Source organism: Hyperolius riggenbachi, chromosome 1, assembly GCF_040937935.1.
Source record: "Hyperolius riggenbachi isolate aHypRig1 chromosome 1, aHypRig1.pri, whole genome shotgun sequence".
Classification (NCBI taxonomy): domain Eukaryota; kingdom Metazoa; phylum Chordata; class Amphibia; order Anura; family Hyperoliidae; genus Hyperolius; species Hyperolius riggenbachi.
In genome coordinates, this window is record NC_090646.1 from 446,649,572 (window position 1) to 446,676,629 (window position 27,058).

Sequence of the window (27,058 nt, forward strand, 5' to 3'; positions counted from 1 at the left end):
ACTGGAATTCCCCACACAGCTTAGGGTGCTCTGGAGAAAAGTTGCATACATTTGCAGATCATTGCCAAAATAATTAAAGCAGGTCTTCTGCCTCCCCTCAACACCCTCTTTAAACCTCACCTATGCCAAATATTACAGTTAGACCTTTAAATAAACCCAGGTTAGTATGGATTTAAAAAAAAAACCAAACAAGTTCTTACTGCAGATGCAATACAACTGGTAATTGTACAACATTGTAGCAATCCTTGCTGTATGAAATGACTCAGGTAAGGGCTGCAAACTTAAATCCAGTCTACATTTTCTAGATCTCTTTACAGAGGCCCATACAGAGGTGTTTGTAGGTTTCCAGAACATCTGTGGCATCTCTGGGCACCAGTGAAGGTGGGATTATGCATTGTAGGCGTAGTCATGACAGACTGCTGACAAAACCAAATAATGTATATACAGGTAGACTTAGCGGTGTAACTTTAAAGAGACTCCGTAACAAAAATTGCATCCTGTTTTTTATCATCCTACAAGTTCCAAAAGCTATTCTAATGTGCTCTGCCTTACTGCAGCACTTTCTGCTATCACAGTCTCTGTAATAAATCAATGTATCTTTCCCCTGTCAGACTTGTCGGCCTGTGCCTGGAAGGCTGCCAAGTTCTTCAGTGTTGTGGTTCTTCTATGAACTCCCCCTTCCAGGCCCCTCTATGCACACTGCCTGTGTATTATTTAGATTAGTGCAGCTTCTCTCTTCTCTCTTATCTTTTACAAGCTGGATAAATCTTCCTCTGAGCTGGCTGGGCTTTCACATACTGAGGAAATTCAGACAAGGGCAAAGCTGTTTGCAGGAAGAAAAGAGCAGCCTGAAACTTCAGTGCATGAGAGATGCAGGGGGAAAGAAACACACAAATGATCTCTTGAGATTCAAAAGGAAGGGTGTATACAGCCTGCTTGTGTATGGATGTATTTTCTATGTGTGGACATACTGTACATCAACCTACTTCCTGTTTTGGTGGCCATTTTGTTTGTTTATAAACAAACTTTTTAAAACTGTTTTTAACCACTTTTAATGCGGCGGGGAGCGGCGAAATTGTGACAGAGGGTAATAGGAGATGTCCCCTAACGCACTGGTATGTTTACTTTTGTGCGATTTTAACAATACAGATTCTCTTTAAGTCAGTACCCAGCAAAACTTTTCATAAAGGAAAAATAAGGACCTAATTAAATAAATGTATAAACAACCATTTGTAGGAATCTTACATCATACCGATTTAGGCATGTCCTCCAAATAACATAAATAAGCAAGCATGCTACCCAATGCAACGTTTCGGGAATTTATGTCAACCAAACAATTATGTTTTGCTTAGGGATGACTTTACTTAAATAGAGTCTGAGGCGGAAATAAATCCTGCTTTTTACCTGCTATTTAGCTTAAAGAGGAACTCCAGCCTAAACAAACATACTGTCATTAAATTACATTAGTTATGTTAATTAAAATAGATAGGTAATATAATCTCTTACCCACACTGTTTTAAAAGAACAGGCAAATGTTTGATTTCATGATGGCAGCCATCTTTTTGGTTGAAAGGAGGTGACAGGGAGCATGAGACACAGTTCCATCTGTCCTATGTCCTGAGCACCTCTCCCAGTTGCTAGGCAACGTGAATAACAACATAGGGAATCCAATCATGCTCTGCACAGCATCAGGGAAAAAAAGCCCGGGCTTTTTTTCTTTGATGGGTGGAGCTTAGCTAGAAATGCAGATAAAAATTATGCTTTGGTAAGAAAAACAAAGTTCTGGTGCTGTGAAACTGTTAAAGAAACACCAAGCCTTTTCAGTTCTGCTGAGTAGATTTTTAGTCCGGAGGTTCACTTTAAGCAGTATGAGGAGAGATGAAACGCCGCATTCGCGCAACAAAACAAGGGCTTTATACCCCCAAATCCCCGGGGCAAAATGCGGGGAGCACTTCCTGTAAGAGGCAGAGCTTTGCACTGTAGCTCTGCCTCTACTGGAGTCAATCTCCTCTGATCGCCACCTCTCCCCGCCCCTCTCAATCTTCTTTCACAGAGAGGGGTTGGGAGAGGTTGAGATCTGCAGAGATTGACTCTAGTAGAGGCAGAGCTGCAGCGCAAAGCTCTTCCTTCCCGGGCAGCAAAATGCACGACCTGGAGAGTCATGGAATTTTGCCCCAGGATTTGGGGGGTATAAAGCCCTCATTTTGCTGCGGAAAAGTGGCGATTCACCTCTCCTCATACTGCTTAAGCTAAATAGCAGGTAAAAAGCAGGATTTATATTCCCTTCAGACTCTCTTTAATAGGAAAACTAATACAGTATTTTATGAATTAACATATCATTTCTCATTTTAGCCCTAATACACCTAATACAGTATGTATTTCCACTGTGAATTTGGAGCTTGCCTAGCGTTAAGCTATAATGCAATTGTCTCTAGTGGGAAAATTAGATAATGTATTATGGAGAAGATGAAAGCATTGATGCAAAAGTGTCATCACCCTCGTTTGGCTGCTCTGAAGGTTTGCCATGCTATGAGGTTTCCTTTGATAGCTTTTTTCCTTCTTTTTATGTAGATATTATGCTTATAATGCTTTGATTTATATGTAGTCAAGATGGCGCTGCACTAGCTGCCACGGCATGCAGGGCTCCCACAACTTTTCTTTTAATTGTTATATTTGTTATATTTGTACTACATAGTTTTTTACATAGTCTTTTTTCTTTTCAGTTAGCTTAGTTTAGAGCTAGCCTAGCTAACAGGTTACAGTTCAGAGTTTTAGTAGCAGCCAGCAGCACCACAAGCGTACCTCCGGGAGCTGCACGGATCCCGCGGACTCCCACGGGGAGGATTGCATGCGGTCCCCAGCTGAGCACAGCCTCTTCTCCAGCCTGGTCTCACGGCGAAGGCTCTGCTCCAGGCGGCGGGCACCCGTCCCTACCATAGACCACGTTCTGCTCTACTCCGGTACCGGATCTTTTTGGATAGCTCGCCGGCTGAATCCACCTCCTTTCTCCACTGGCCCGGCAGCCCGAGGATCTTCCGCAGCATCTGTCCAAGAGCGGGCACAGAGGATCGCAGTAGGAGCAAATGTATGCTGGTCCGTTTCTCCAGCTGCTGCACTGCCCCGACCAGTAATGGCTGCGGCCCACGTGCTCTCCACGTGCTCCCTCCACCACCGCTGAGCCCACCACGGAAATCTTTGGCATGGGCGCCACCGCAGTCTGGGTGCCCTCGGGATCTCTGCCTGCCCGGTGAGGCCACCCACGCTGCTGCCTCCTCCATAGCGGACGGCCCTCGGCGTCCATCCAGCAGCCGTCAGCCTCCCAGCTACGAACACCACAGAGGAAGGCAGCTAGTACTGCTCAAGCCACTCCACCACAGCAGCCACCGCTCCATCAGGTGAGAGTCCTACTGCTGGGCCCCTTGTGCAACCCATTGATCACCTATGCTTCCTACCAAGGCACCTTACACCACTACTCCTCGCCTTTAACATCTGCCTGCCTGTTAACCTGCTCCTGCCTGCACCATACCTGGAGGGGCTGCTTTCTGCTTCTGGGCCCTGGCCATAGGTAAAGTACGGATGTTTATGTTTATGCCTCTGTAGCCCTTATGCCCTACTGTGCTGAACTGTACCGCACTGCATTGCTGTATGCTGGCCTGTATTGCACTGTATTGAACTGCCAATGAGTTGGTTGCTATTGCACTGCCCATGCGAGGTATGGTATCGGACTGTTCAGGTGTCTGCATTGCTCATGTGATGGACTGCTTCACACTGCTCATGTGAAGGACTGTTTCACACTGCTCATGTGACGGACTGTTCTCATTGCTCATGTGATGGACTGCTTTTCACTGCTCATGTGATGGACTGTCTTTGCTCTGCTCATGTGATGGACTGTTTTTGCTCATGTGATGGACGGCTTTTCACTGCTCATAAATACGATGGACCGTTCTTGCATTGCTCATGTGATAGACTGTTTTGCACTGCCATTTGCACAGCTCATGGAAATGGACTGTTTTTGCACTGCTCATGTATATGAACTCTACTCTACTCATGGAAATGGACTACTCTGTACTGCGCATGTGATGGACTGTTCAGCACTGCGCATGTGAATGAACTGTCTTGGCACAGGTTCACATTGCACTGTTACTGGGGGCAAAGTCAGGTGACAGTTTGCTTCCTGTTTTGTTTTTCACGCTACCTGCAGCGACGCCTCAGCTTTATGCCCTCGGAGACGGTGAGCCGACACTTATGTCCATGCCTCCAACACCACCCCTCCCCTCTCATACCTCCTTCACCAGGTCGCAACTCCTCAAATGGGAACAAACCGCAGACCTGCTCCCAGAGAGCAGGCTCCTGTATGACTCTGTCTGGAGCCACGCCCAGGAAATCACTGCCCCCGCGCGGGGGCCCAGCAGCGGCCAGCGGAGGAGAGGATGTCGGGCTGGTGCCAGGATGAGGCTAAGGAGGAAAGGCCTGCGGTCAGCCATCCCCGCAGTCCTCCTAGCAAACGTCCGCTCCCTCCCCAACAAGCTGGACGAACTACAGCTCCTAAGCAATAAGAGAGAACTTGGTAACAACACTCCAGTCTTTTGCTTTACAGAAACGTGGCTCCATGAGGACATTCCTGATAGCGCCCTCCATCTGCCAGGTTTCGGCCTTATCCGAGCAGACCGCGACAGCTCCCTCTCTGGAAAAAAGAAAGGTGGCGGAATCTGTTTTTACATCAGCTCCACCTGGTGCTCAAATACCTCAATACTTGCCAAAATATGCTCCCCGGAGCTCGAGCTTCTTCTTGTAAACTGCAGGCCACAATACTCACCCAGGGAGTTCTCTTCCTATGTCCTTGCTGGCGTGTATATTCCCCCAGATGCCGAGGTCAAAACTGCCCTGCGCGTTCTCAGCGACACAGTCTCGCAGTGGGAGACGTCCCTTCCAGACTCACTGTTCATTATAATGGGGGACTTCAACAGGGCCAACCTCCGCCAAGAGCTACCACGCTTCCATCAACATATTACCTGCCCCACTAGGAACGCCAACACCCTCGATCATTGCTACACGGTCCTGAAAGATGCATACAAGGCCGTCCCGTGGGCAGCACTAGGCTCATCTGATCACTGCCTCATCCATCTGATTCCGACCTACAAGAGGCGCCTGGAAACAGCGAAACCAGTCCTTAAGTCCACCAAAGTATGGTCAAGTGAGGCTAAGCTACAACTTCAAGCCTGCTTCGACTGTACAGACTGGGAGGCCCTGAAGGCACCAAACCTGGATGAGTGGGCAGACAACGTATCATCTTACATTAGCTTCTGCGAGGACCAGTGTATACCAACGAAATCCTTTAAACTTTATCCAAACGACAAACCATGGTTCTCCAAAAAACTACGACACCTGCGGAGTCACAAGGAAGCTGCGCATAGGGCTGGTAACCAAGAGGACTATAGAAGGGCAAAAAACAACCTAAACAGGGAACTGAGAGTTGCCAAAAGGAGCTACGCAGAAAAGCTGGAACAGAACCTCTCCTCAAATGACTCACGAGCTGTCTGGAAAGGGCTTAAGGCCGTCACCAACTATAAGCCCCCCCCTCAACATGCAACTCCTAGCACTGAGCTTGCAGAGAACCTCAGTGACTTCTACTGCAGATTTGAGAACCAAGCAGCATCTGCAGGTCTCCCAAAGCCACCTGCTCCCTCCTCCACCATATCTGCTCCATGTCCAATCTCACCCTCTTTGGCTGTGAACAAGGACGACGTCTTGCGCCACCTGTCAAGGCTAAATGCAAGGAAAGCCTCAGGCCCAGACGGAGTGTCACCAGCATGCCTAAAAACCTGTGCTCAACAGCTAGCTCCTATTCTCTCCTCCATCTTTACAAGATCCCTCCAGGAAGGCAAAGTCCCAGCATGCTTTAAGAGGTCGACCATCATCCCCGTTCCCAAAAAACAGGGAATCACCGACCTCAACAACTACAGACCTGTGGCTCTCACATCCGTCATTATGAAAGCTTTTGAAAGCATGGTCATGCCTCTTCTGAAAGTCTTCACAGAGCCCCTGCTGGACCCACACCAGTTTGCGTACAGAGCAAATAGGTCCACTGAGGATGCCATTAACATCTGCCTGGAGACAGTCAATGAGCACCTGGATAGACCAAACTCTTTTGCCAGGATCCTCCTCCTTGACTTTAGCTCAGCGTTTAACACTATCAGCCCTCAAATACTTCAGGAGAACCTTGCTGAGCTCAAAGTCCACCCCACCCTGCGCCTGTGGATAACTGACTTCCTCACAAATAGATCTCAGGTCGTCAAGCTGGGTACTATCCTATCCCAACCAAGGACCACCAACACAGGGGCCCCACAAGGCTGCGTCCTGTCACCAGTCCTGTTCTCCCTGTACACAAACAACTGCAGATCCACTGAAACTCTGTCAAAGTTATCAAATTTGCAGATGATACCACCATTGTGGGCCTCATCACCAATAACAATGAGCAGGCATACCGTCATCAGGTTGAGAGAATCTGCAACTGGTGCAAGGAGAATGGGCTGGTCCTCAATACCGCAAAGACCGTTGAGATGATCATCGACTTTAGGAAGCGTGCACCCACACCACCCCCAATCCACATCGACAACGCAGAAGTTGCACGGGTCCCCTGCGCTCGTCTCCTGGGCACAACCATCTCCAACGATCTGAGATGGAAGGCCAACACCACCTGCACCCAGAGGAAAGCCCAGCAGAGACTATTCTTCCTCCGCCAACTGAGGAAGTTCGGCATGGACCAGAAACTTCTGACGAACTTCTACTCAGCCACCATCGAATCCGTCATCTGTTCTTCTATCCTTGTCTGGTATGCTGGCTCCTCTGCCAGCGACAGACACAAACTACAGAGAGTCATCAGATCAGCGGAAAGGATCATCGGAAAACCACTTCCCCCACTGGACCTACTCTTCAACACTAGACTGCGCTCCAGAGCCTTGCGGATCGCAATTGATCCTTCGCACCCAGGCTCCCGCTTTTTCTGTCGTCTCCGTTCAGGCCTGAGGTATCGGGCCATCTACACCAGGACCTCAAGACACAGGAACAGCTTCTTCCCCTCAGCTGTCAAATCACTGAACTCTCTGGACCCATTCCCACCCCCCACCACCAAAAGAAGAGCGGATCCTCCTTAGGCCGCTTGCTTTACTAGCTGGACAAGTCCTAACCAGGCCTGCACTCAAGAACTCTTCTTTTAAAAATGGTTGTTATGTAATTACCGTTACCGTATCGTACCGTATTGTACTTGTTTGATGTATTGCTATCTCTGGTGTGTGTCATTTACTGTTTCTATGCCCTGCTTGTGCCAAGCCCAATTCCGGGCACGACCCAGTCGTGCTTGGCGAAAAAATAAATTCTGATTCTGATTCTGATTCTGATTAAGCATCTAAGTAGAATCTTAAATAAAGTAGTTAATGAAGTTTTTGGTTTAAAACCACCACTGTAACATATGTACAGGATCTTCTCAAAAAATTAGCATATTGTGATAAAGTTCATTATTTTCTGTAATGTACGGATAAACATTAGACTTTCATATATTTTAGATTCATTACACACAACTGAAGTAATTCCAAGCCTTTTATTGTTTTAATATTGATGATTTTGGCATACAGCTCATGAAAACCCAAAACTCCTATCTCCAAAAATTAGCATATTTCATCCGACCAATAAAAGAAAAGTTTTTTTTAAAACAAAAAAAAGTCAACCTTCAAATAATTATGTTCAGTTATGCACTCAATACTTGGTTGGGAATCCTTTTGCAGAAATGACTGCTTCAATGCGGCGTGGCCTGCCAACTCTCCTGACCTCAACCCCATAGAGAATATTGTGAAGAGAAAGTTGAAAGACGCAAGACCCAACACTCTGGATGAGCTTAAGGCCACTATCGAAGCATCCTGGGCCTCCATAATACCTGAGCAGTGCCACAGGCTGATTGCCTCCATGCCACGCCGCATTGAAGCAGTCATTTCTGCAAAAGGATTCCCGACCAAGTATTGAGCGCATAACTGAACATAATTATTTGAAGGTTTACTTTTTTTGTTTTAAAAACACTTTTCTTTTATTGGTTGGATAAAATATGCTATTTTTTTGAGATAGGAATATTGGGTTTTCATGAGCTGTATGCCAAAATCATCAATATTAAAACAATAAAAGGCTTGGAACTACTTCCGTTGTGTGTAATGAATCTAAAATATATGCAAGTCTAATGTTTATCAGTACATTACAGAAAATAATGAACTTTATCACAATATGCTAATTTTTTTAGAAGATCCTGTATATACTCACCATGCATTTCAGAAAGCAGGCTGTTTTTTGCTTCCGGAAATCACCTTAGTTGCTGCTTATTACCACAGTATATGTTTACTCTTATATTTTTTTCATTAGCATTTCTCCAGTTGAATCTCAGAGTGCTAATATTGTATGTCTGACTTCACTATTAAGTGATGTTGTAGAGTGAAGGACATGTTTTCACTGTATTGCATCTAGAAAGTAGACTGAAGAGAAGCAGAGTATTGTGTACATATGACTCGCATGTCACTGATCATACAGATCAAGTTCATGGGCTGTTGTCAGGTGCAGGACCCCTGTAAGAGGAATCACTGATACAAAACTGAACAATGCTTTATCCTAGAACTATACAAACTAGTACTGTCACACTTACCTGATTGGTAGAAATGAGACAAGACACAGAACATTTATATCACGCTTTTCTCATGGCTGACTCAAAGCGCCAGAGCTGCAGCCACTTGAACGCACTCTGTAGGCAGTAGCAGTGTTAGGGAGTCTTGTCCATGGACTCCTGCTGAATAGGTGCTGGCTTACTGAACAGGAAGAGCTGATTTACAAACCCTGGTCTCCTGTGTCAGAGGCAGAGCCTTTAACCATTACACTATCCTGCCACTATGAGATATCCACTGTCCAGTCAAATGAGACATATTCTATACACATTACAAACACCTTGCTTAAGCAATAAGCTTGTGCTTTGCGTACCTATGCACATAATATGTTATGATTTTTACCCTTCAGGTTGAATGTAAGAAGGCACAACCCAAGGAGGTGATGTCTCCAACAGGTTCTGTTCGAGGACGCTCCAGAGTGATGCCATATGGGATGGATGCTTTCATGCTCGGCATCGGGATGCTGGGTAATTATGGCAGTAGATTGGAGTAGTGGGTGGCTATTTGTGAAGGTCATATAACTTCCAGTTCACCAGTAATTCACACAACGCATTGGTTATTGATTCGCCTGTATATGAAGCAACAAAACTGCATTCAGAAAAAAAGGTGATCTACTGAAAAATAAAGATTGTAGGTCTTTTTTTTTCTAGAAAACACAATAGGCATTTAGGTTGACTGTACTTCAGTACTTAGCAGGTTCTTAAAAATGAGAGCTCTAAAATGTGGTCCCTTTATGAAAGCGCTTATTTGACTCTGATAGCCTTTGAAGTCTTTAGACCCGTTCACACCAAAGATACTGCTTAGGCTCTGCATTCATGAACACAGTGCAGTTTACTCCGTCTGCAGGGTGAAGCAGCACGACATAGAACATGAATGTGACTGCTTTCTCAAAGACTATTAAAAAATAAATATCAGGCCCTATTATCATTCTTTTTAATATTAAGATCCAGCATGGTTCCAGTATTGTAGGATTCTGGGAGATTTACAAAATATACAGTTCTCACTCTGTTTTTGTGATCCACCTCAATATTTGGTAGTAATCATTGTGGTTACAATGTAACAGCCTTGGCTATATCAAGTGAACAAAGTAACCAGTCAGAGTGTGGGAATTAGACTGTGGGAATCCCCCAGAATTCATTAGGCCTGCTTTTATGGAGGTTTTCTACTGAGAATCATTCAGTAGCAGTTTAGCAGCCAGACTTGGAATGGAATGTTGAATTTTTCATACTTGAACTAAAGCGCCATACACATGCCAAGACACTGTTGTTAGCAGAAAAACAATCACCGTCAACAATGAACCACTTCTGGCGGCAACATGGGTCATTTGACTTTAGCGGAAGCTTGAAATGAAGGTCCCAAAACTAAATAAGTAGCCACACATCAATATTTCAAACCAACATCTACTGATATCTGTGTTTTCTACCGACTAACATCTACTGATATCTGTGTTTTCTACCGACTAACATCTACTGATATCTGTGTTTTCTACCGACTAACAACAATTAGGGCTCTTTCACACTACAGCCCTTTTTCAGCATTTCAACGCAAAGTCAAAACTTTGTGTTGACCAACGTAAAATGAAGTCCATAGACTTTCATTTTGCCTTTCACACTCGACGTGCTTTTCGATGCGTTGTGGTACGACGCACCCAGGAGCATTTTATCGTCGGGAATCGACGTTTCCCCGGCGGGTTAATTTATTACTACAGCCGCTATTCAGCATCGCAGCACAGATTCCCGACGACACGCCGCAGCCTATTCAACACATGCAGGAAACGACTCCTGCACTCGCTAATGTGAAAGAGGCCTTATTGTCCGAATAGATCCACCAGGATAAATTGGTTTACATAGATGATAATCGTGGTTTGTTGGTGTTTTTTCACTTCCATATGACTCTTTTTTCCGACAGAGCTTTGGTAATAAGACATCCTTTTTTCCTTTCATATGTCGCTGGTCTATCATGTGTACAGAGTTTAAATGGCAGGGAGAAGGCGAAAGATGGTACTATATAACACTCACTTTAACTTTGGGTTATTGTGGGACATCAGGGCTACGCTACTATGCTCAGGGCTACGCTTCTATGCTGAAAAACGTCATTACAGAATTTATAAACAATGTCTTGTTAAGACCGAAGCCTTCTACTACTGCATTATGAATTTTATGCAATTCCAGGACATAAAAACTTGCATGCCTTCTATCTTCGTGCATCACAAACAAGTCAACAGCTGATTCAATTGTTAGATTAATGCTGCTGATGGCTGTGCAATTTTAACCTTGCATGGAATGTTGACTAATTGCCTTGAGCAATCTAAGGGAAATTTAAGTGAGATGCTGAGTGATTTTCAAGTGGGATGCCAGGCGATTTCTATTGCTTTTTTGGATGACAAATGACAAAAAAACATGTAGCACGCCACCATGACTTCCCCCAAAGTTTCGAAGCCTCTTTAACCTTTTCTTCTCCATGCAGGCTGGTATTGCAAGAATGGCTGAGCTGAACAGCATTGTGCTCTAGCACCTGTACAATACCAACCCGCATGGTCCATGAAATGAAGTAGGGTACTCTGCAGGAAGAGGGCAGAAATCCTTCCCCTCCACTTCAAAGCCATCTGTTCATACCAAGGACAAGGGCTCATCCCCAGTTTGATGCTAAGAGAGGTGGTGGCAACTAGCCAACACATATGAAGGCAGGACCTTGGGGGCTTATGATGGAATCTGGAAGTCCCCTTTAATAATAAAGGTACTTGCATATGTCAATCTCCTCCCAGGTAAGTAGGTAATGGGGGTCTCTTTTTGAACATAAAAACTAGGAAAAATGTTTAGGCAACTCAATCGAATCTCTAAAGTAAAAATTTTCAGTGTGTAAAATTCAATAAAAACATATATCCGGTCATCTAGAGCACTTCAGCAATAATACCATATTCATGCACGTATGGTTTTCCCTCCTGTCTGAGACATAAAATTTAATTCAGGTTCAGTGGCTATAGGACAGGCCAGGGTAAACTACAGCTCTTGGCCATTGTAAAGCCATTCCTCTGCCGGATTCTCTCCTTCCATCCTCTCCTTCCCGCCGTCTTTTCAAAAGGAACTTAGCCAATTGCTCATTCCAGTGGCGATTTCCATGGCAACAGCGGTGTCATGTGACATGTCATTACGTACCAGCGTGTCACATGGCACCGCTGTTGCCATAGAGATGGCCGCTGAAAAGAGTGATTGGGTGAGTTGAACCCAAACATCTTTGCCGGTGCAAACTCTGGAGGGAGTTCTGCACAAGTTTGCCCACCTCTGCTATAAGATATAGTATACTAGGTATAAACACACATTGCTGACAATAAACAGGAGAAATATGAATTTGCATGTGTTGCTCATTCGCAGATCACTGAGGGGTAAAATTCATCTGTAGGAGAATAATAAAGCCTGTGTGTAAAGATAAGCAGTTACCCGGTACTGACAACCTCATAGCACAATTTCCAGGTCAAAACCAAGCACTACTCAGGGACACCCTAACAGTATGTGCACCCAATTGTCAGAACTTCACCGAAGCATTTAGAAGCATTTTATCCAGCTCCAGACTATTAGCAGGATCTGGCATCTAATAAATGCGTGTCAGTAGCAGAGCTTACATAAAGGTCCACTGTTGCCCAAGGCAGAGGTGGTAAAGCGCTTGAATATTTCAGTAGAGAAGATTGCAGCTCCAGGTGTGCACACCACCATCACAGTGCCCACAAGACAAGCGGCAGTAGCATGCCACCACCTAACAATAGCAGGCACTGGGCAACGTAAAGAGTTGCTGCTTGTATTCCTTCAGCCTAGTATTATTAGGCCCAGTGCTTTTTCCCCAGCACAGAGGACATAACTGCAGGAGGTAAGAGGCAACAATCATGAAAATGCTTTTTCCAAGCTATCTGAAAGGTATTCACAAATCGTTTTTCAAAGGCATTGTGAGAACTTACCACAGTAGATGGGGAAGCTTAATGAGCCACTTGTTGGAAATCCTGGAATGTGGATCATAGAATTAGGGGTGTATGGCTGAAAGGGAAGACTAAATAACATTGTTTGGGGAAGAGTCCTAGATTGTGAAAGGCTAGATAGAATACCTTTGGATTCATTTTTTTAAACAATTTTGGAATGAAGTGGAAAGGATTGTCGGAAGGAAAAGTGGTTGTTGTTTTGTTTTTATTCAAAATAAAATATATATGAGTACATTTTTCTACATTTACTTTCCCTGCCCATAGGAAAATATATGTAAAAAAATTCAAAATGTTATTTTAGCATCCCAAAAATATTCTAAATCACAAGTGTTTTGTAGTAGTGTTCTCTGTCCTCTCTTATCCTCCCAACTGACTATTCTTTCTATTCTTTCAGTATATAATAAAAACTATTATAGTACTTATAGTGGCATGCTAATAGATTTCAGGTGGCCCACATGGAAAGCACTACTCTCCTAATACCACAGATATGCTTTAAATACCTTGGCCATGTCACTGGAAGCAAGTGAATATAGTCTCGAATGAGAATCTAGCGGGTGTACAGACGTCCGAGATCGATCTCTAAGTGATACCAGCAAATGAATGCATTGTTTCCTCCTTTCCCTGTATGCAGGAAGCTGTTTCGCTGAGATGCTGTTCCTCTTCCCTCTCCATAGAAACACTACAAGATTGAGCTAACATTGTATTCATCTGCACCTTTAGGGGGCAAATACTCTCCTCTCAGGACATTATCAGATTTAAATATGCTGATTTGCATACACTTTCTATAAGATGGGAGTCAGTATATAGCTGTACAAAAAGGATTTACCTGCATCAACCTTAAAGGACTACTGTAGGGGGGGGTAGGTAGGGGAAAAAGAGTTGAACATACCCGGGGCTTCTAATGGTCCCCCGCAGACGTCCTGGGCCCGCACAGCCTCCAATGCTCCGGTCCCCACCTCCGGTTCACTTCTGGAATTTCCGACTTTAAAATCATGAAACCACTGCGCCTGTGTGGCGGTGTCCCCGCTCCCGCTGACGCCACCAGGAGCGTACTGCGCAGGCGCAATACACTCCTGTTGTTGTCGTCAGCAGGAGCGGGGACACGGCTGTGGTTTTCCAACTTTAAAGTCGGAAATTCCAGAAGTGAACCGGAGGCGGGGACCGGAGCATCGGTTAGTGGCTGCGCAGGCACAGGACGTCTGCAGGGGACCATTAGATGCCCCGGGTATGTTCAACTCTTTTCCCCCCACCCCACTACAGTAGTCCTTTAATTAAAGCTCATCCAACTAGAATGTTTACTAACTAAACTAAACCAACTACTGTATATACTGTATTAGGAAAAGTAAATCATTGTATTGTATTGTATTTTAATACATGCAGAGTAACTAACTGTATAAAACATTTATTACATATACATAAATAGTGGGCACACTATTAATCACTGAAAACCGATGGTATCAATGGGATTTTTAAGAACCAATAAACACTGCATCCCCCACCAAAGGGTAATTTTAACAACAATCCAAAAAATGGCAGCACAGAGCTATAGATCTTCAACCACATAAGCTATTGCAACAATACTCCTACCTACAATTCTGAGAACCACACAGATCATACAAAATCTAAAGCTGGTTTTAAAGCAGACCTGAACTCAGACCTCCTCTCTGCTCTAAAAGATACGCAACAGCATAATAACCTTTAAAGGAAAAACATTTCTTTGTTACAGCTGATACAAATCCTAAAATAAATCTGCACTGTTTCTACTTTCTGCTTTCATGGAAGCAGACATAATGTTAACCTCCTGTGCTTTCAAATGAGCTTATCTGCCGTGACAGTCAGGTGAAATAGGGGAAATTACAACTTGTGATTAGACACAAATGAGGAGGAAGTAAACAGGCTAAACTCTAAATACATACAGGGTGTATTTCTCTCTGTTTTGATTTTGTCCTGTGCATGAGTTGAGGTCCACTTTAAGCTCTTAAATCTGGCAAAACTTTGACTTTTACACAGCTTTTTTATTTGCTCGGCACAAACCAAATTCCACCTGCTGGTCATAACTGGCTATTACACTTGTTCATTTTAACTTTGAACTGCTTACTTATCATTGTGCTGCTACATTGCACCAATATTACACGAAAATGTATGTTTAATACTCTTTTTGCATCCAAAAGCTGATTGATAAAATCGAGGTGAATTGTTACTGAATGTTTAAGGGCATTACCTCAGCAATGATGTGCTGCTCTTGTAACATAACTGAATTTACTGTACTTTTGTTTTTCTCTACCATTTGTTTTTTTTTTATCGAATAGGAAAAAAAATATGCATAATATGTATCAGTTACAATAGTAGTAACAATTATATGCAATTATTATCTGATCTCTCTGAGCCACAGCATTTAAAGTGACCCTCTATTGAGAAGGATATGGAGGCTGCTATATTTATTTTTTGGTAAACAAAGCACATTTCCTGCCTATCTTGCTGGTCTTTTCACTCAATCTAAAGCCTCTCACCAAGAACATATACGCAGAGCAAGTACTGTGACAAAAATATGACTACACTGGCTGTGCATGCTTGTTTCAGGTGTGTGCAAATGAGCAGAAAAGATTACAGAAGAACCCCAATTTAATTTTGGCACCCGCGTAGTGCCGGATTTGGGCACTGCCGTTTAAACATCATAATTTGGGCACCTACAATAGCTGGACCCCGAATTACGTACAGAGTGGGAGGAATTAGGTCATCAGTAAGGGAATATATTTGTTATATTCCCCTAGATTACTTTGTGCAGGGAAAGCTGTCTCACGGCTAGCTTCTTCGCTCAAATGATTAGCGGCCTGACAATACGTACTCACCCATTTGCCTGAAAACTCAAGAGTCCTTGTGATCGGCAGTCCTTGTGATCGGCGAATCACATACGCTCCAGAAATTGTGATCGAAGCGCATACAGTGGAAAAGGACCTTTCATGTATTTTCTTTTACACTCTCAGAATATTTTTGAGTGCTCTGTAACGTGCAGATATTACTTACATAACTGGGGTATTTACTTTTCTTGAGGTATGACCACACAGTGTATCACAAATACGTATTAATCTCTATTCTATGTTCAGAACTAGTATGTCATTTTATCAAATACTGTCTTCAGTTTCACTAGAAGTACATTTAACTCATGCTTATCTGTTTTCTGGGTACCGTTTTTATATAATATTCAGTTACACCTTTTTAACTGTGCTCAGTAACTTTGGTTTTAGTACCTGTTTTTCGATATTTAGCATTTTCTTGTTGTGTGTGTTTCAGGATATCCTGGCTTCCAGGCAGCCACTTATGCCAGTCGCAGCTACACAGGAATAGCACCAGGATATACTTACCAGTTTCCAGGTAATTCAGTCGTGTGACAATACATAGTGGTTCTTAGTGTGCATGCTATTCTTCCCTGGATGGGGTGCATCTTTTGTGGACTTTCTCTGTCCATTCATGGGATAAGTTTTTTTTTTCAGCAATACCATATATTTATTTGGTTTAATGGCAGTGGATTGTAATTATCAGCGTATTCCATACTCACTGCCAGTCACATCATTAGGCTGGACATCTAGCCTCTCCTAAGTTCTTTCACATTTCGTTTTAGAATTTCGTGTAGAGAGAACCCCACTCCCGGGCACCCCCGTTCTCCCAGAACTCACAGGTCAGTCCCATTCATTTACTACACCTCACAACTGAGGAGAACAGAGGATGAGCAGAGTAGATGCTGGTGGCAGCCAGGCTCTGCAGGAATTGTGGAGGGACTGCTTCTGGTTTGTTTCTCCTGGACTTGAGAAGGATTTATTGTTTTCTGTGAAAAATGCTATATTTGTATGTTGGAAGTGCCAAAAGGCAGTGTTGTCCATTGTTGGGGTAATTTGTACTCTGCTGATAAAAAACTCATCAGCCAGACATAAACTAAACATAATGTCTTTATCTGTTGCTGTAGAATCATTTTATGGTTTTGCAAGAGGTTAATAAAAGGTATTATTGTAATGCTTAAAGCAAACCTGTGGCTTACAAAAAAAAGAAAATGTCAGATACTTACCTCAGTAGAGGGAAGCCTCTGGATCCTCACAAGGCTTCTCATGTCCTCCTCCAGACCACCGCTTCTCGCTAGGACGAACAAGCACAGCCGCACTGTGCAGGCACACTGACGGCCTGCACAATATCATAGAGCCACTGTGCATAGTGTAAAAAGCCTATGGATTATTCAGAGGCTTCCCTCTACTGAGTATGTATCTTTTTAGAGCACTTTATTTCCTACAGGTAAACTTTAAAGTGTAGCACTACCAAATTTGGGCAGGGTAAAACAAAACCTGTAATTCATTTCTGTGAGCCTGGTACTCTTTCTGGAGCCATTTCCTTCATTTCCCTTTGACCTGTGGAGCAAGCTTTGAACCTGTTAAGGTGGCCATACATCTTTCAACTTGGTGGCCGATCGACCATCCGATTCTACAATTATTATCGAATCAGATGAAAATCTGTGCCGCTAAGAGCATGCCCTATCGATGATGTGACTAATTTCAGCCCGAAATTGGTCACATGTATTGATTGGATATGCAGCAAGATGTCAAGCCACCATGGTTGATAAGGTGCGCAGTGGTAACAGCGAGTGATATCGAGACGAGCGACTAAACCCCTGGTGCTGTTCCTTCTAATGTAAAATGTGACACTCCCCAGTATACTTTACCTGCCTGTGTCCGCCGCTGGCTCCTGACTTCATCCGCAATCCACATACATGCGAGTGATGATGTTACACGCATGCCCGCGTATACACTGGCAAACATGTGGGGCGCGTGTATGTATTGCACCAGGGGTGTGGGAGCACGTTTTACATTGGGGGCATAGGGCAGCGGATGCGGCATCACAAGGCCGATTCTCGAGAGATTTCATGCTGAAATTGATCGGGAATTAGCCTGCGGCGTATAGACAGCCAACAGATCTCTCTCTAATCGGATTCGATCAGAGAGAGATCTGTCTCTTGGTTGATCTGCCATTACATCGTCTGATGTCTTGGCATCTTAGTTCTCTACATGAGATAACACACAGGGAGAGGGATATAAAGGAGGCTCAGAGTAATAACTGTACCTCAGATGTTACCAAAATTCACAAATCAGACTTATCTCTGTGGTCTTTGGCTAAACAATTCATCAACGTTTCTAGAATTAGTGATGGTGAGTAAAGGAAAACTAAAATAAAAGAAACACAGAGGATACCGTTTAGGGCTTCCATTTACAAAATACTATTTCCCTGGCTGCCATACTGATTGTATGCTTGTAATATTTTCTAATACACTGACACAGGAAACATTTAGATCAGGTAATGAGATTTTACTGACTGCATGCTTGTTGTAGGTGAGTAACTCGGGAACTTCTAAAGCTAAGATCAGCACAGCAGTCATGCAAATAGTTTTTAAAGTCCTACTTGAGGCCTATTTCTTAATGGATTGTGTGGTGCTTGTGCATAACACATAAATCATTTTTGCAATTTTTATGACTTGGCTGGCTGGGTTTGCAAAACTGCACTCCATTTTCTGTGAGTTGTCCAAACTCCTCCCCCTCTTCCGTCATCAGCCAGATGAAGTAGTCAGGGAGGAGCTAAACAACAGGCAGTCTTTCATTGTGAACAAAAAGCTGAACACCTGACCCCATTCACCTGCTCGGTGCTGCTGTTAAAGGGAACCTAAACTGAGAGGGATATGGCTGCTTCAGTTTTAAACAATACCAGTTGCTGGCAGTCCTGCTGATCTCTGTCTGCAGTAGTGGCTGAATCGCACACCTGAAACAAGCATGCAGCTAATCCAGTCTGACTTCAGTCAGAGCACCTGATCTGCATGCTTGTTCAGGGTCTGTGGCTACAAGTATTAGAGACACATGATCGGCAGGAGAGTCAGGCAACTGGTATTATTTTAAAAGGAAAAATCCATATCCCTCTCAATTTAAGTTCCCTTTAAAATATTAACTCCTCATTGCCATCACTCCAGCTCTGCAGTTTTATCTGTAATTTCTGTCTAGTTTATTCCCACACACAGTGTAATAATGCATTGATTCTTCCCACATCCTCCCCAGTCAGAACATTAAGAAATGGTTTCTTATTACAGGCAGGGCAAGGTGTTGATAGCCACACCTGTGGTCACATGACTGGGGAATGGGCTCTTCAGAGCCTATCTACCTTGATAGCCTGCTTTTCTCCAGTCCACAACTCCTCAGTATTACAATACAAAAGGTTGGGTGAGTGATAGTTGAGGCATGGGCCCTGCCAGACTGCAGTGGGTGATGAGGGGTAAGTGTCGGTCTGTGCTTTGACCCCCTTCCATTAATAAGGGCTAGTGGCTCGAGCCATGCTCCCTTCCAGAAGGAACTGCAGGAGGCAATGAGGCAATCTCCACACTACATGCCGTGCATAATGTACTTATTATCAATACAGGCATTAAACAACACACACTATATGCACGTTATTTTTACAGCAAGAAGAATTGCTATGTGACGTGTGTCATCCACACATTATTCAGAAACCCACTGTAGAAAGTGCGTTAGGATAATGTGGTTGTATGGGCAGTGCGTTCACATGCAGCAATGTGCATAGTGTGAACTCACCTTTAAGCTGGCTTCACAATCACACCATATCCGACAGGTGGACAGTCACAGCATATTCAATGTAGGCTCTACTATGCCATCATTTGTCCATTGGTGTCCACTGCATGCCATAGATAGCCTGCCATCTATAAAATGTCAAATATCTTTGTAGTGTCTGGAAAAGTTGTGCAGGACAGGATTTCGTGTTCCGTCACTACAACAGACACATCTGAACGTGTCTGAACCATTCCTATACTTAGCATAGGATTCCTCTACATGTCCGTTTGCCAATTGCAGTCAATTGCAAAAAACGATCTGACAACAGATGCAGTGTGAACCCAGCCTTATACTCTAAATTATGGTATTTCCCTTCTCATTTATCCCCTATTATTTCTCTTTTTTTATGAGTGATATGTGATTGTATTTTTTTTTAATTCCTTCAAATGGACTTTAAATTGTAATTACAGCTAAAGCATGTTTAAAGCACACCTGAAGTGAGAGGAATATGGAGACTGCCATATTTATTTCCTTTTAAACAATACCAGTTGCCTGGCTGTCCTACTGACCATCTTCCCCTTTACTGTTAGCCATAGACCCTGAACAAGCATGCAGATTGTGCTGGTTTCAGGTGTGTGATTCAGACACTACTGCAGCCATAGAGATCAGCAGGACAGCCAGGCAACTGGTATTGTTTACCAGGAAATAAATATGGCAGCCACCATATGCCTCTAACTTCAGGTGTACTTTAATTAAAACAGGGAAGACCTAGAACCAGGTTGTTATTGTTGTCGATGTCCCTTTGAAAAAAAAATCCTGACACTTTCTGTCTTTATAATAGTTGATGCCAAGACAAAGAGAGATTGATTGCAAAATTCACCAAACCAGGAGCTGGGGATAAACCTCCCAATTTGCTCATTTGTTCTGGTGACATCAGCTAAATGTGAGAGCCCCATAAACATGAGTAAATGGTTAATACTCACAAGCAAACTACTCCCCAATATTAGTATTTTTTGGACAGAAATGTAACAATAAGCACTAAAGGTCAAATCCAAATCCCCCATTAAAACCTATAACTTTTTCATAAAACCTCCCACACACTCATACAGAGCTGACTATGTTGCATGCACAGACAAGTGCAGATAGCAAAATGTACCTTGCTGTACCTTCAAATGGACAAGCATAGCATTATATACACACACACACACACACACACACACACACACACACACACACACACACACACACACACACACACACACACACACACACACACACACACACACACACACCACACACACACACACACACACACACACACACACACACACACACACACACACACACACACACACACACACACACACACAAAAATAATGAATAAACAAAACAATGTAAATCTTGTTAAAGGAGAAGGGTATAGATTTTATGTTAGAATGTACAGTATATGTGCATGTGACAGTACTCACTTTTGGCAGCAGTATTAAACTTTATGACCGGGGATTAGCTAGCTTGCCACTATTAACTATATTTTCATGAAATAGATAGTTATTATGCTGGTGCCAGTGTTGTTATGTAACACATTCCTGTATCTTATAGGATGAGTCATAGTTCCTTTAGTAAATATTTAGTTAACAGAGTTGTCCACCCTTTTTATCAAATAAATTAAAGGTGTGATTCCCTCCTCACTTCAGAGATGCACCCGCCAGCTTCCCTTTGTGTCTCTGCTACATGTTCAATCAGTCAAAAACCAGGAGCTGTCCATAAGCTAAAGTATACCTGACCTGAGGCAAAGCTACCCAAGGTAAGCACAGAGTTCATGCTGGATGCTGAAACCTCTGTGTGTGGTCTGTTCCTCTTCTTGTTCCCCCCACCCATTCCCAGTAATTGCTCCTTGAAATATTTGGCTTTTGAAACAGCCTTATCAGTCCGCCGACAGCACGTATACACGTGCTACTGCCGGCTAAAAGGCCCCCCAGCGGGAGGGTCCGGCGGGCCCGTTGTTGCCTTTTGTAGTGCATGTGTACGCACCTTAGCAGACAGGAAGAGGCAGGCTTGCTGCTATGTATTATCCTGCCTCTCACTGTGAAATTTTGACTTTAGCAAAAAGTCATATTTTTCAAGTAGTGATTACAGGGACCAGGGGGAACAAGGAGAGGAAGAGACAACCCATAGAGTTATGCGGATCCAGCAGGAACATATCTCTGTGCTTAAATGTAGCACAAAGTTAAAAGTGAGTGCACACCAGTAACTGCCTGTCACTGACCACACAGTCCTCCAAGTGGTGCAACATCTGGTAGATATATAGAGGTAGCTTGTAATCCACAATACAAAGAAATAGAGATCCAGGAGCAACTCACTTGTGTCTTAAAAAACATATGCACTTTATTCCAACATCTTCTTAAAAAAAAGATACTTATCAGGTCCCAAAGGCTTGTGCTGCTTGGTGGAGAGTCAGCAGGAGGTGCGGAGGGGGATTGGTCGACGATCGTTTCGCCCCGCCATGAGGGCTTTATCAAGACCTGACTCTCCACCAAGCTGCACAACCCTTTGGGACCTGATAAGTGTCTTTTTGTACTTTTTATCTGCCATGTCATTTTTTAAGAAATCCAGGTAAAATCCAGATACTTTTATTGGCACATCCAAAAAGACGTGTTTCAGACACGTGGTCTTCAGTCATAACATCCTGTGATAAAGCGGTTATTAGCGAGACTCCTCTGACATATATGTGGTCACTAGGGCTTCCTGGGCATGGCTGTAGTCAGTAACTGTTATGATGTGGCTGTGTTTACTCGGGCATTATTGCACTGAACCATTCTAGCCTGGCAGCAGTAATATGAAACATTAGTGTGAGTAAAACTCGTCATTCTAGCTGGGTTTGAAAATGGGATGTTGGTTGTAGATATAGCTTGGTTTCAGGTCTACAGAAACAGATTTCACTGGCCCTCAACAACATGTGCTCTTCCAAAAAGCCGTCTAAGGAAAAAGGTTGGACATCCCTGTTTTATAACACAGTTTTTTTTAACAATGTTTATCAGTAAGGCGGGGTTTACACTTAGCAGGATCGTTTGCATTTTCTTGCATGCAAATTTGCATTAGATCTGACAACCCATACAAATTAATAGACACGTTCACATTTAATGTGATTTCGGCATGTGGTGAAAAAGAAGCTTACAGCAGTGCAGCATGTTCACGCACACTGCGCACATTATCTCAATTAAAGACATTAGCCGCTGTGTCAAAATGTGCATGATGTAATGTGCTGGAAAAAGACGTGCACATTGTCTGCACATTACAAGCGCAAACCCTCCCTTAGACAAATAGCACAAATGCCTTTTGATCAATGATGTCCTGTTTTCATTTGATTAGTTTCTGGGTTGCATATGGTTTATAGTCATCTAAGGCTGGGTTTACACTGTGTGTTGTGTAACTTCCGTATTATAATGTGTGTACACTGCACTGGACACTGCGCGAGTTATAAGACACACGGTAATGACTGAATGGTCATTGTCTATGCAATGCGCACATATTCACACAAGTCAGGATAACGTGATTTGTTACAATGCAGTAATGTGAACATGCCTATACAATTGCATGGGCAGCGAGTTCACATGCAGACTTATTGTGCAATGCATTGCGCAACGTGTGAACTCACCATAATAGTGATTTGATATAGCATTTAGACTTAAGCCTGTCCACCTTGAGGAAGTTTTATCTGTATTTGGGTATGGGTAATATGTATTTTATTGCATATTGCATGCATCTGTGTTAGTTATTCTTCATAGAGAGTAGCATCCTCTAGTTTGTGACCTGACATTTTCTTGCATGCCATTATGTAGACGCTGTTGCTATTCAGAAGGTTACTCCAGCTTTGCTGATACAATTTTACATTTTTCTATTTATTTTCAGCCATTCCACTGACCGCATACGGACCAGTAGCGGCAGCAGCAGCAGCTGTGGTGAGAGGTAACCAGTCTTATTATAGACTTTTAGGGGTGGTGTCTTAGCTTAGATCCTCTGGGGAAGCAAGAAGAATATTATACATGTATAAGCAGTTATTACTCAGCTCCCAGCTCATTTATTAAAAGAATTGGTTTAGAAAATTGTGCGAGGGTTGCCCAGAAAGTAATAGCCATCTTCTTTTATCTGCCATTCAAGGTATTTTTTTCTGTGTAATTTAACTTAGATCTGTAAGGTTAACCTCTTCTCTCCCTGCCCCTCTTGTAACATGACTGCAGAACGCTTAACTGTTTGTTCAGCAGCAATATCATGAAGCCTCCACCCTTCTCAATCCCTCCAACCCATAGATGAGCAGCGTGATGCTACTACAACAAAGGGATTAAAAACCATGTAAAAAGATATGATAAATGCGTAAATAAAGGAGGTGATTATGTGTAGAAATGATCAGAAAATACAGTCCGTCTAAATTAAAATATATAAAATGTTTCCTTAAATAATTGAAAATGGCTGTTACTTTCCTGATGACCCTCATAGGGTTAATATGTAAATACAGAATAGTACATAATGCAGGAATTATTACAAAAAGAACATCTTATAGAGTACAGTTTATCCAGTGGGATGTGTGTAGAGTCCTGGGAGGAGGGCCTGAGCGTAGGGGGCTCTCTGTAAGATTTGTTTTACTTTTTTACTTTGTAAACAAGGCTCCACTCCAACCCGCACAGGAGGTTTTCTGGGAACTAGCAGCCCAGGGCCAATGGCCGAACTGTACGGTGCAGCCAATCAAGAATCGGCAGTCAGCAGCTACATCAGCGCAGCAAGTCCGGCACCTAGCACTGGCTTCGGACATAGCCTTGGAGTAAGTTAATTTAGTTTGTTATCATATATTGGTGCATTAAATATGAAAAGACAAATATTCTTCTACAATGCTTTGACCCTATGCTTTAAACGTTTTAGTGTGCTCGGTTGTGTTTTGAAGGTTATTTTACTGTATATTACCCAGCCATTAGTTCATAAACGAGTTTTTGGATCTAAAGTCCTGCATGCCAAATGTATTGTTGACTTTGGTGCCATGGCATTTTTCATATTTTTCTGTTTTAGCTATGCATGTATTTTACCAAATATGGCAGACCTGGACTTCTGTATCTGAGCCATGAAAAAGCAACAGTAAAACTACTGTATGATGCTCAAGGATATATTTAGCATTCCATTACCTGGCAAACACATTCACTGTTTAGTAACACATAAGGATGGCCCTGCCTAGGAGAACTTACAGAGAAGCATGTGATCATATTGGTAAGGTTTTGATTTGCTGTGATGACTTCCTGGTTTCACGCATGACAAACAGCAAATCAGAGCCTTACAAATCTATCAGCTGATCAAAATGATCACATGCTCCTCTGTGAGTTCTCCTAGAGAGGACCATGCCTAGTTACAGGGCCGAGGCAGAGGCTGGGCAGGCTGCAGCCTATGAGCGCAGCCACTTGAGGGCGCATTCCCTTCCTGACACATATTGCTTTGTGCCCAGTGCCACCCGTCTGCTGCTGGTTCAGCGCATCGGCACTGAGCTAATCTCCCCGGTGTCTGCCGCCTATGTAGCGCGCCCCACTGCTCCATAATAGCCGCACTATCATCACAGAGATGACAGGCACGGCTGTGTCATCATGTAACTAGGCAACAGCAGGGAGCCGGCTTCTGCTCTAACGGAAGTGACACCGGCTTCCTACAGAGTTGCCTGAAAACTTTCTGCAAGGATGAGCTGTGCCTGGACTGGACGGAGGAGGGACAGTGCCTGATAGCACTGTAAATGCCAAGACCTCCGATGACTGAAGAGCTGTTTTCACATGCATGCCTGAATGAAGCAGGTATGGAGGGGTAATTGGAGTAGAGGGGGAGAGAGAGAGAATGAGAGTACTATATGTGTGTACTCTGTGTGTGTGTGTGTACTGTATGTGTGTGTACTGGTTGTACTTTGTGTTTATATTGTGTGTGTCTGTGTATACTCTGTGTGTGTGTACTGTGTGTGTGTGTGTGTGTGTGTGTGTACTGTGTGTGTGTACTGTGTGTGTATACTGTGTCTGTATACTGTGTGTGTGTGTACTGTTTGTACTCTGTGTGTGTGTACTGTGTGTTTGTGTGTGTGTGTATACTGTGTGTGTGTGTGTGTACTCTGTGTGTGTGTGTGACCTGTGTGTGTACTGTATGTATGTGTACTGTGTGTGTGTGTGTGTGTGTGTGTGTGTGTGTGTGTGTGTATACTGTGTGTGTGTGTGTGTACTCTGTGTGTGTGTGTGACCTGTGTGTGTACTGTGTGTATGTGTACTGTGTGTTTGTGTGTGTGTGTATACTGTGTGTGTACTCTGTGTGTGTGTGTGTGACCTGTGTGTGTACTGTATGTATGTGTACTGTGTGTTTGTGTGTGTGTGTATACTGTGTGTGTGTGTGTGTACTCTGTGTGTGTGTGTGACCTGTGTGTGTACTGTGTGTTTGTGTGTGTGTGTACTCTGTGTATGTGTGTGTACTGAATGCGGCGCGCGTGCCGGGGGCGCACTGTGGTGTCTCTGCCTCTGGTGTTGGGGAACCTTGTCCCGGCCCTGCCTATTTGCACATATGTGCAATTTGCCAATGTATCTCTAGAGATTTCCAAGCATCTCCAGTGGAGGTCTCTTACCTAATCCAGCACTGGATTTTCTAAAATGCTCTGCTGTTATTTGGTAATTCTCAGGTTGTTTTGGCTTTAATTTGAGGAAACCACGGTGGATGCTGTATGCAAAGACAGTGTCATCATCACTCATTCACAAACATCTCAGCCTTCCCTGACTGTTATCTGATATGACTCCATTGTGAGTGACAGTCTGTTTGGAAATAATCAAGTCCAGGTTTACTGGATCACTTATAAGATCCCTTACTGGAGATGCTTTAGTACATTAGGCCCTGTTCTGGTCTGGTTAAATGCTTGGAGAACATCTGTCAGTTTCCACAATTACCTGAATTATACAAAGGTTCTATCCTGCGAGGAGCTTCTGTTTTTGACAAGTATGGGAGACTGAAACGTTTACTTTTTTTTAATAAGGGTTTTTTATTTTTCAGGGACCTCTGATTGCCACAGCTTTCACTAATGGATACCACTGAATTTATTGGTCACAGAAAAGGTAAGCTGGGCCACAAAATCTCTATATGGATGGAAAAATGAAATCCTTGGAAAAAGTTATCTACAGTGGGTTTCAAAAGTATTCGGCCCCCTTGAAGTTTTTCACATTTTGTCATATTACTGCCACAAACATGAATCAATTTTATTGGAATTCCACATGAACGACCAACACAAAGTGGTGTACACATGAGAAGTGGAATGAAAATCATACATGATTCCAAACATTTTTTACAAATAAATAACTGCAAAGTGGTGTGTGCATAATTATTCGGCCCCCTTTGATCTGAGTGCAGTCAGTTGCCTATAGACATTGCCTGATGAGTGCTAATGAGTGCACCTGTGTGTAATCTAATGTCAGTACAAATACAGCTGCTCTGTGAGAGCCTCAGAGGTTGTCTAAGAGAATATTGGGAGCAACAACACCGTGAAGTCCAAAGAACACACAAGACAGGTCAGGGATCAGGTTATTGGGAAATTTAAAGCAGGCTTAGGCTACAAAAATATTTCCAAAGCCTTGGAACATCCCACGGAGCACTGTTCAAGCGATCATTCAGAAATGGAAGGAGTATGGCACAACTGTAAACCTACCAAGACAAGGCCATCCACCTAAACTCACAGGCCGAACAAGGAGAGCGCTGTTCACAAATGCAGTCAAGAGGCCCATGGTGACTGTGGACGAGCTGCAGAGATCTACAGCTCA

General features: G+C 43.4%; 1 protein-coding gene across 5 annotated transcripts in view; it reads left to right on the forward strand.

Moving 5' to 3' along the window:
* Window positions 1-27,058, forward strand: part of MSI1 (musashi RNA binding protein 1) — a 59,752-nt gene that overhangs the window by 22,584 nt on the left and 10,110 nt on the right. For 2 of the 5 annotated variants that reach the window (XM_068238705.1, XM_068238704.1), the window contains 6 exons: window positions 9,046-9,163; window positions 15,955-16,035; window positions 16,283-16,339; window positions 23,160-23,216; window positions 23,912-24,066; window positions 26,298-26,359. In XM_068238705.1, coding sequence (XP_068094806.1) covers window positions 9,046-9,163; window positions 15,955-16,035; window positions 16,283-16,339; window positions 23,160-23,216; window positions 23,912-24,066; window positions 26,298-26,339 — 510 coding nt within the window. In that variant the 3' untranslated portion in view covers window positions 26,340-26,359. The remainder of the gene's footprint in view (window positions 1-9,045; window positions 9,164-15,954; window positions 16,036-16,282; window positions 16,340-23,159; window positions 23,217-23,911; window positions 24,067-26,297; window positions 26,360-27,058) is intronic. The other 3 variants (XM_068238701.1, XM_068238702.1, XM_068238703.1) reach the window with 3 other exon arrangements.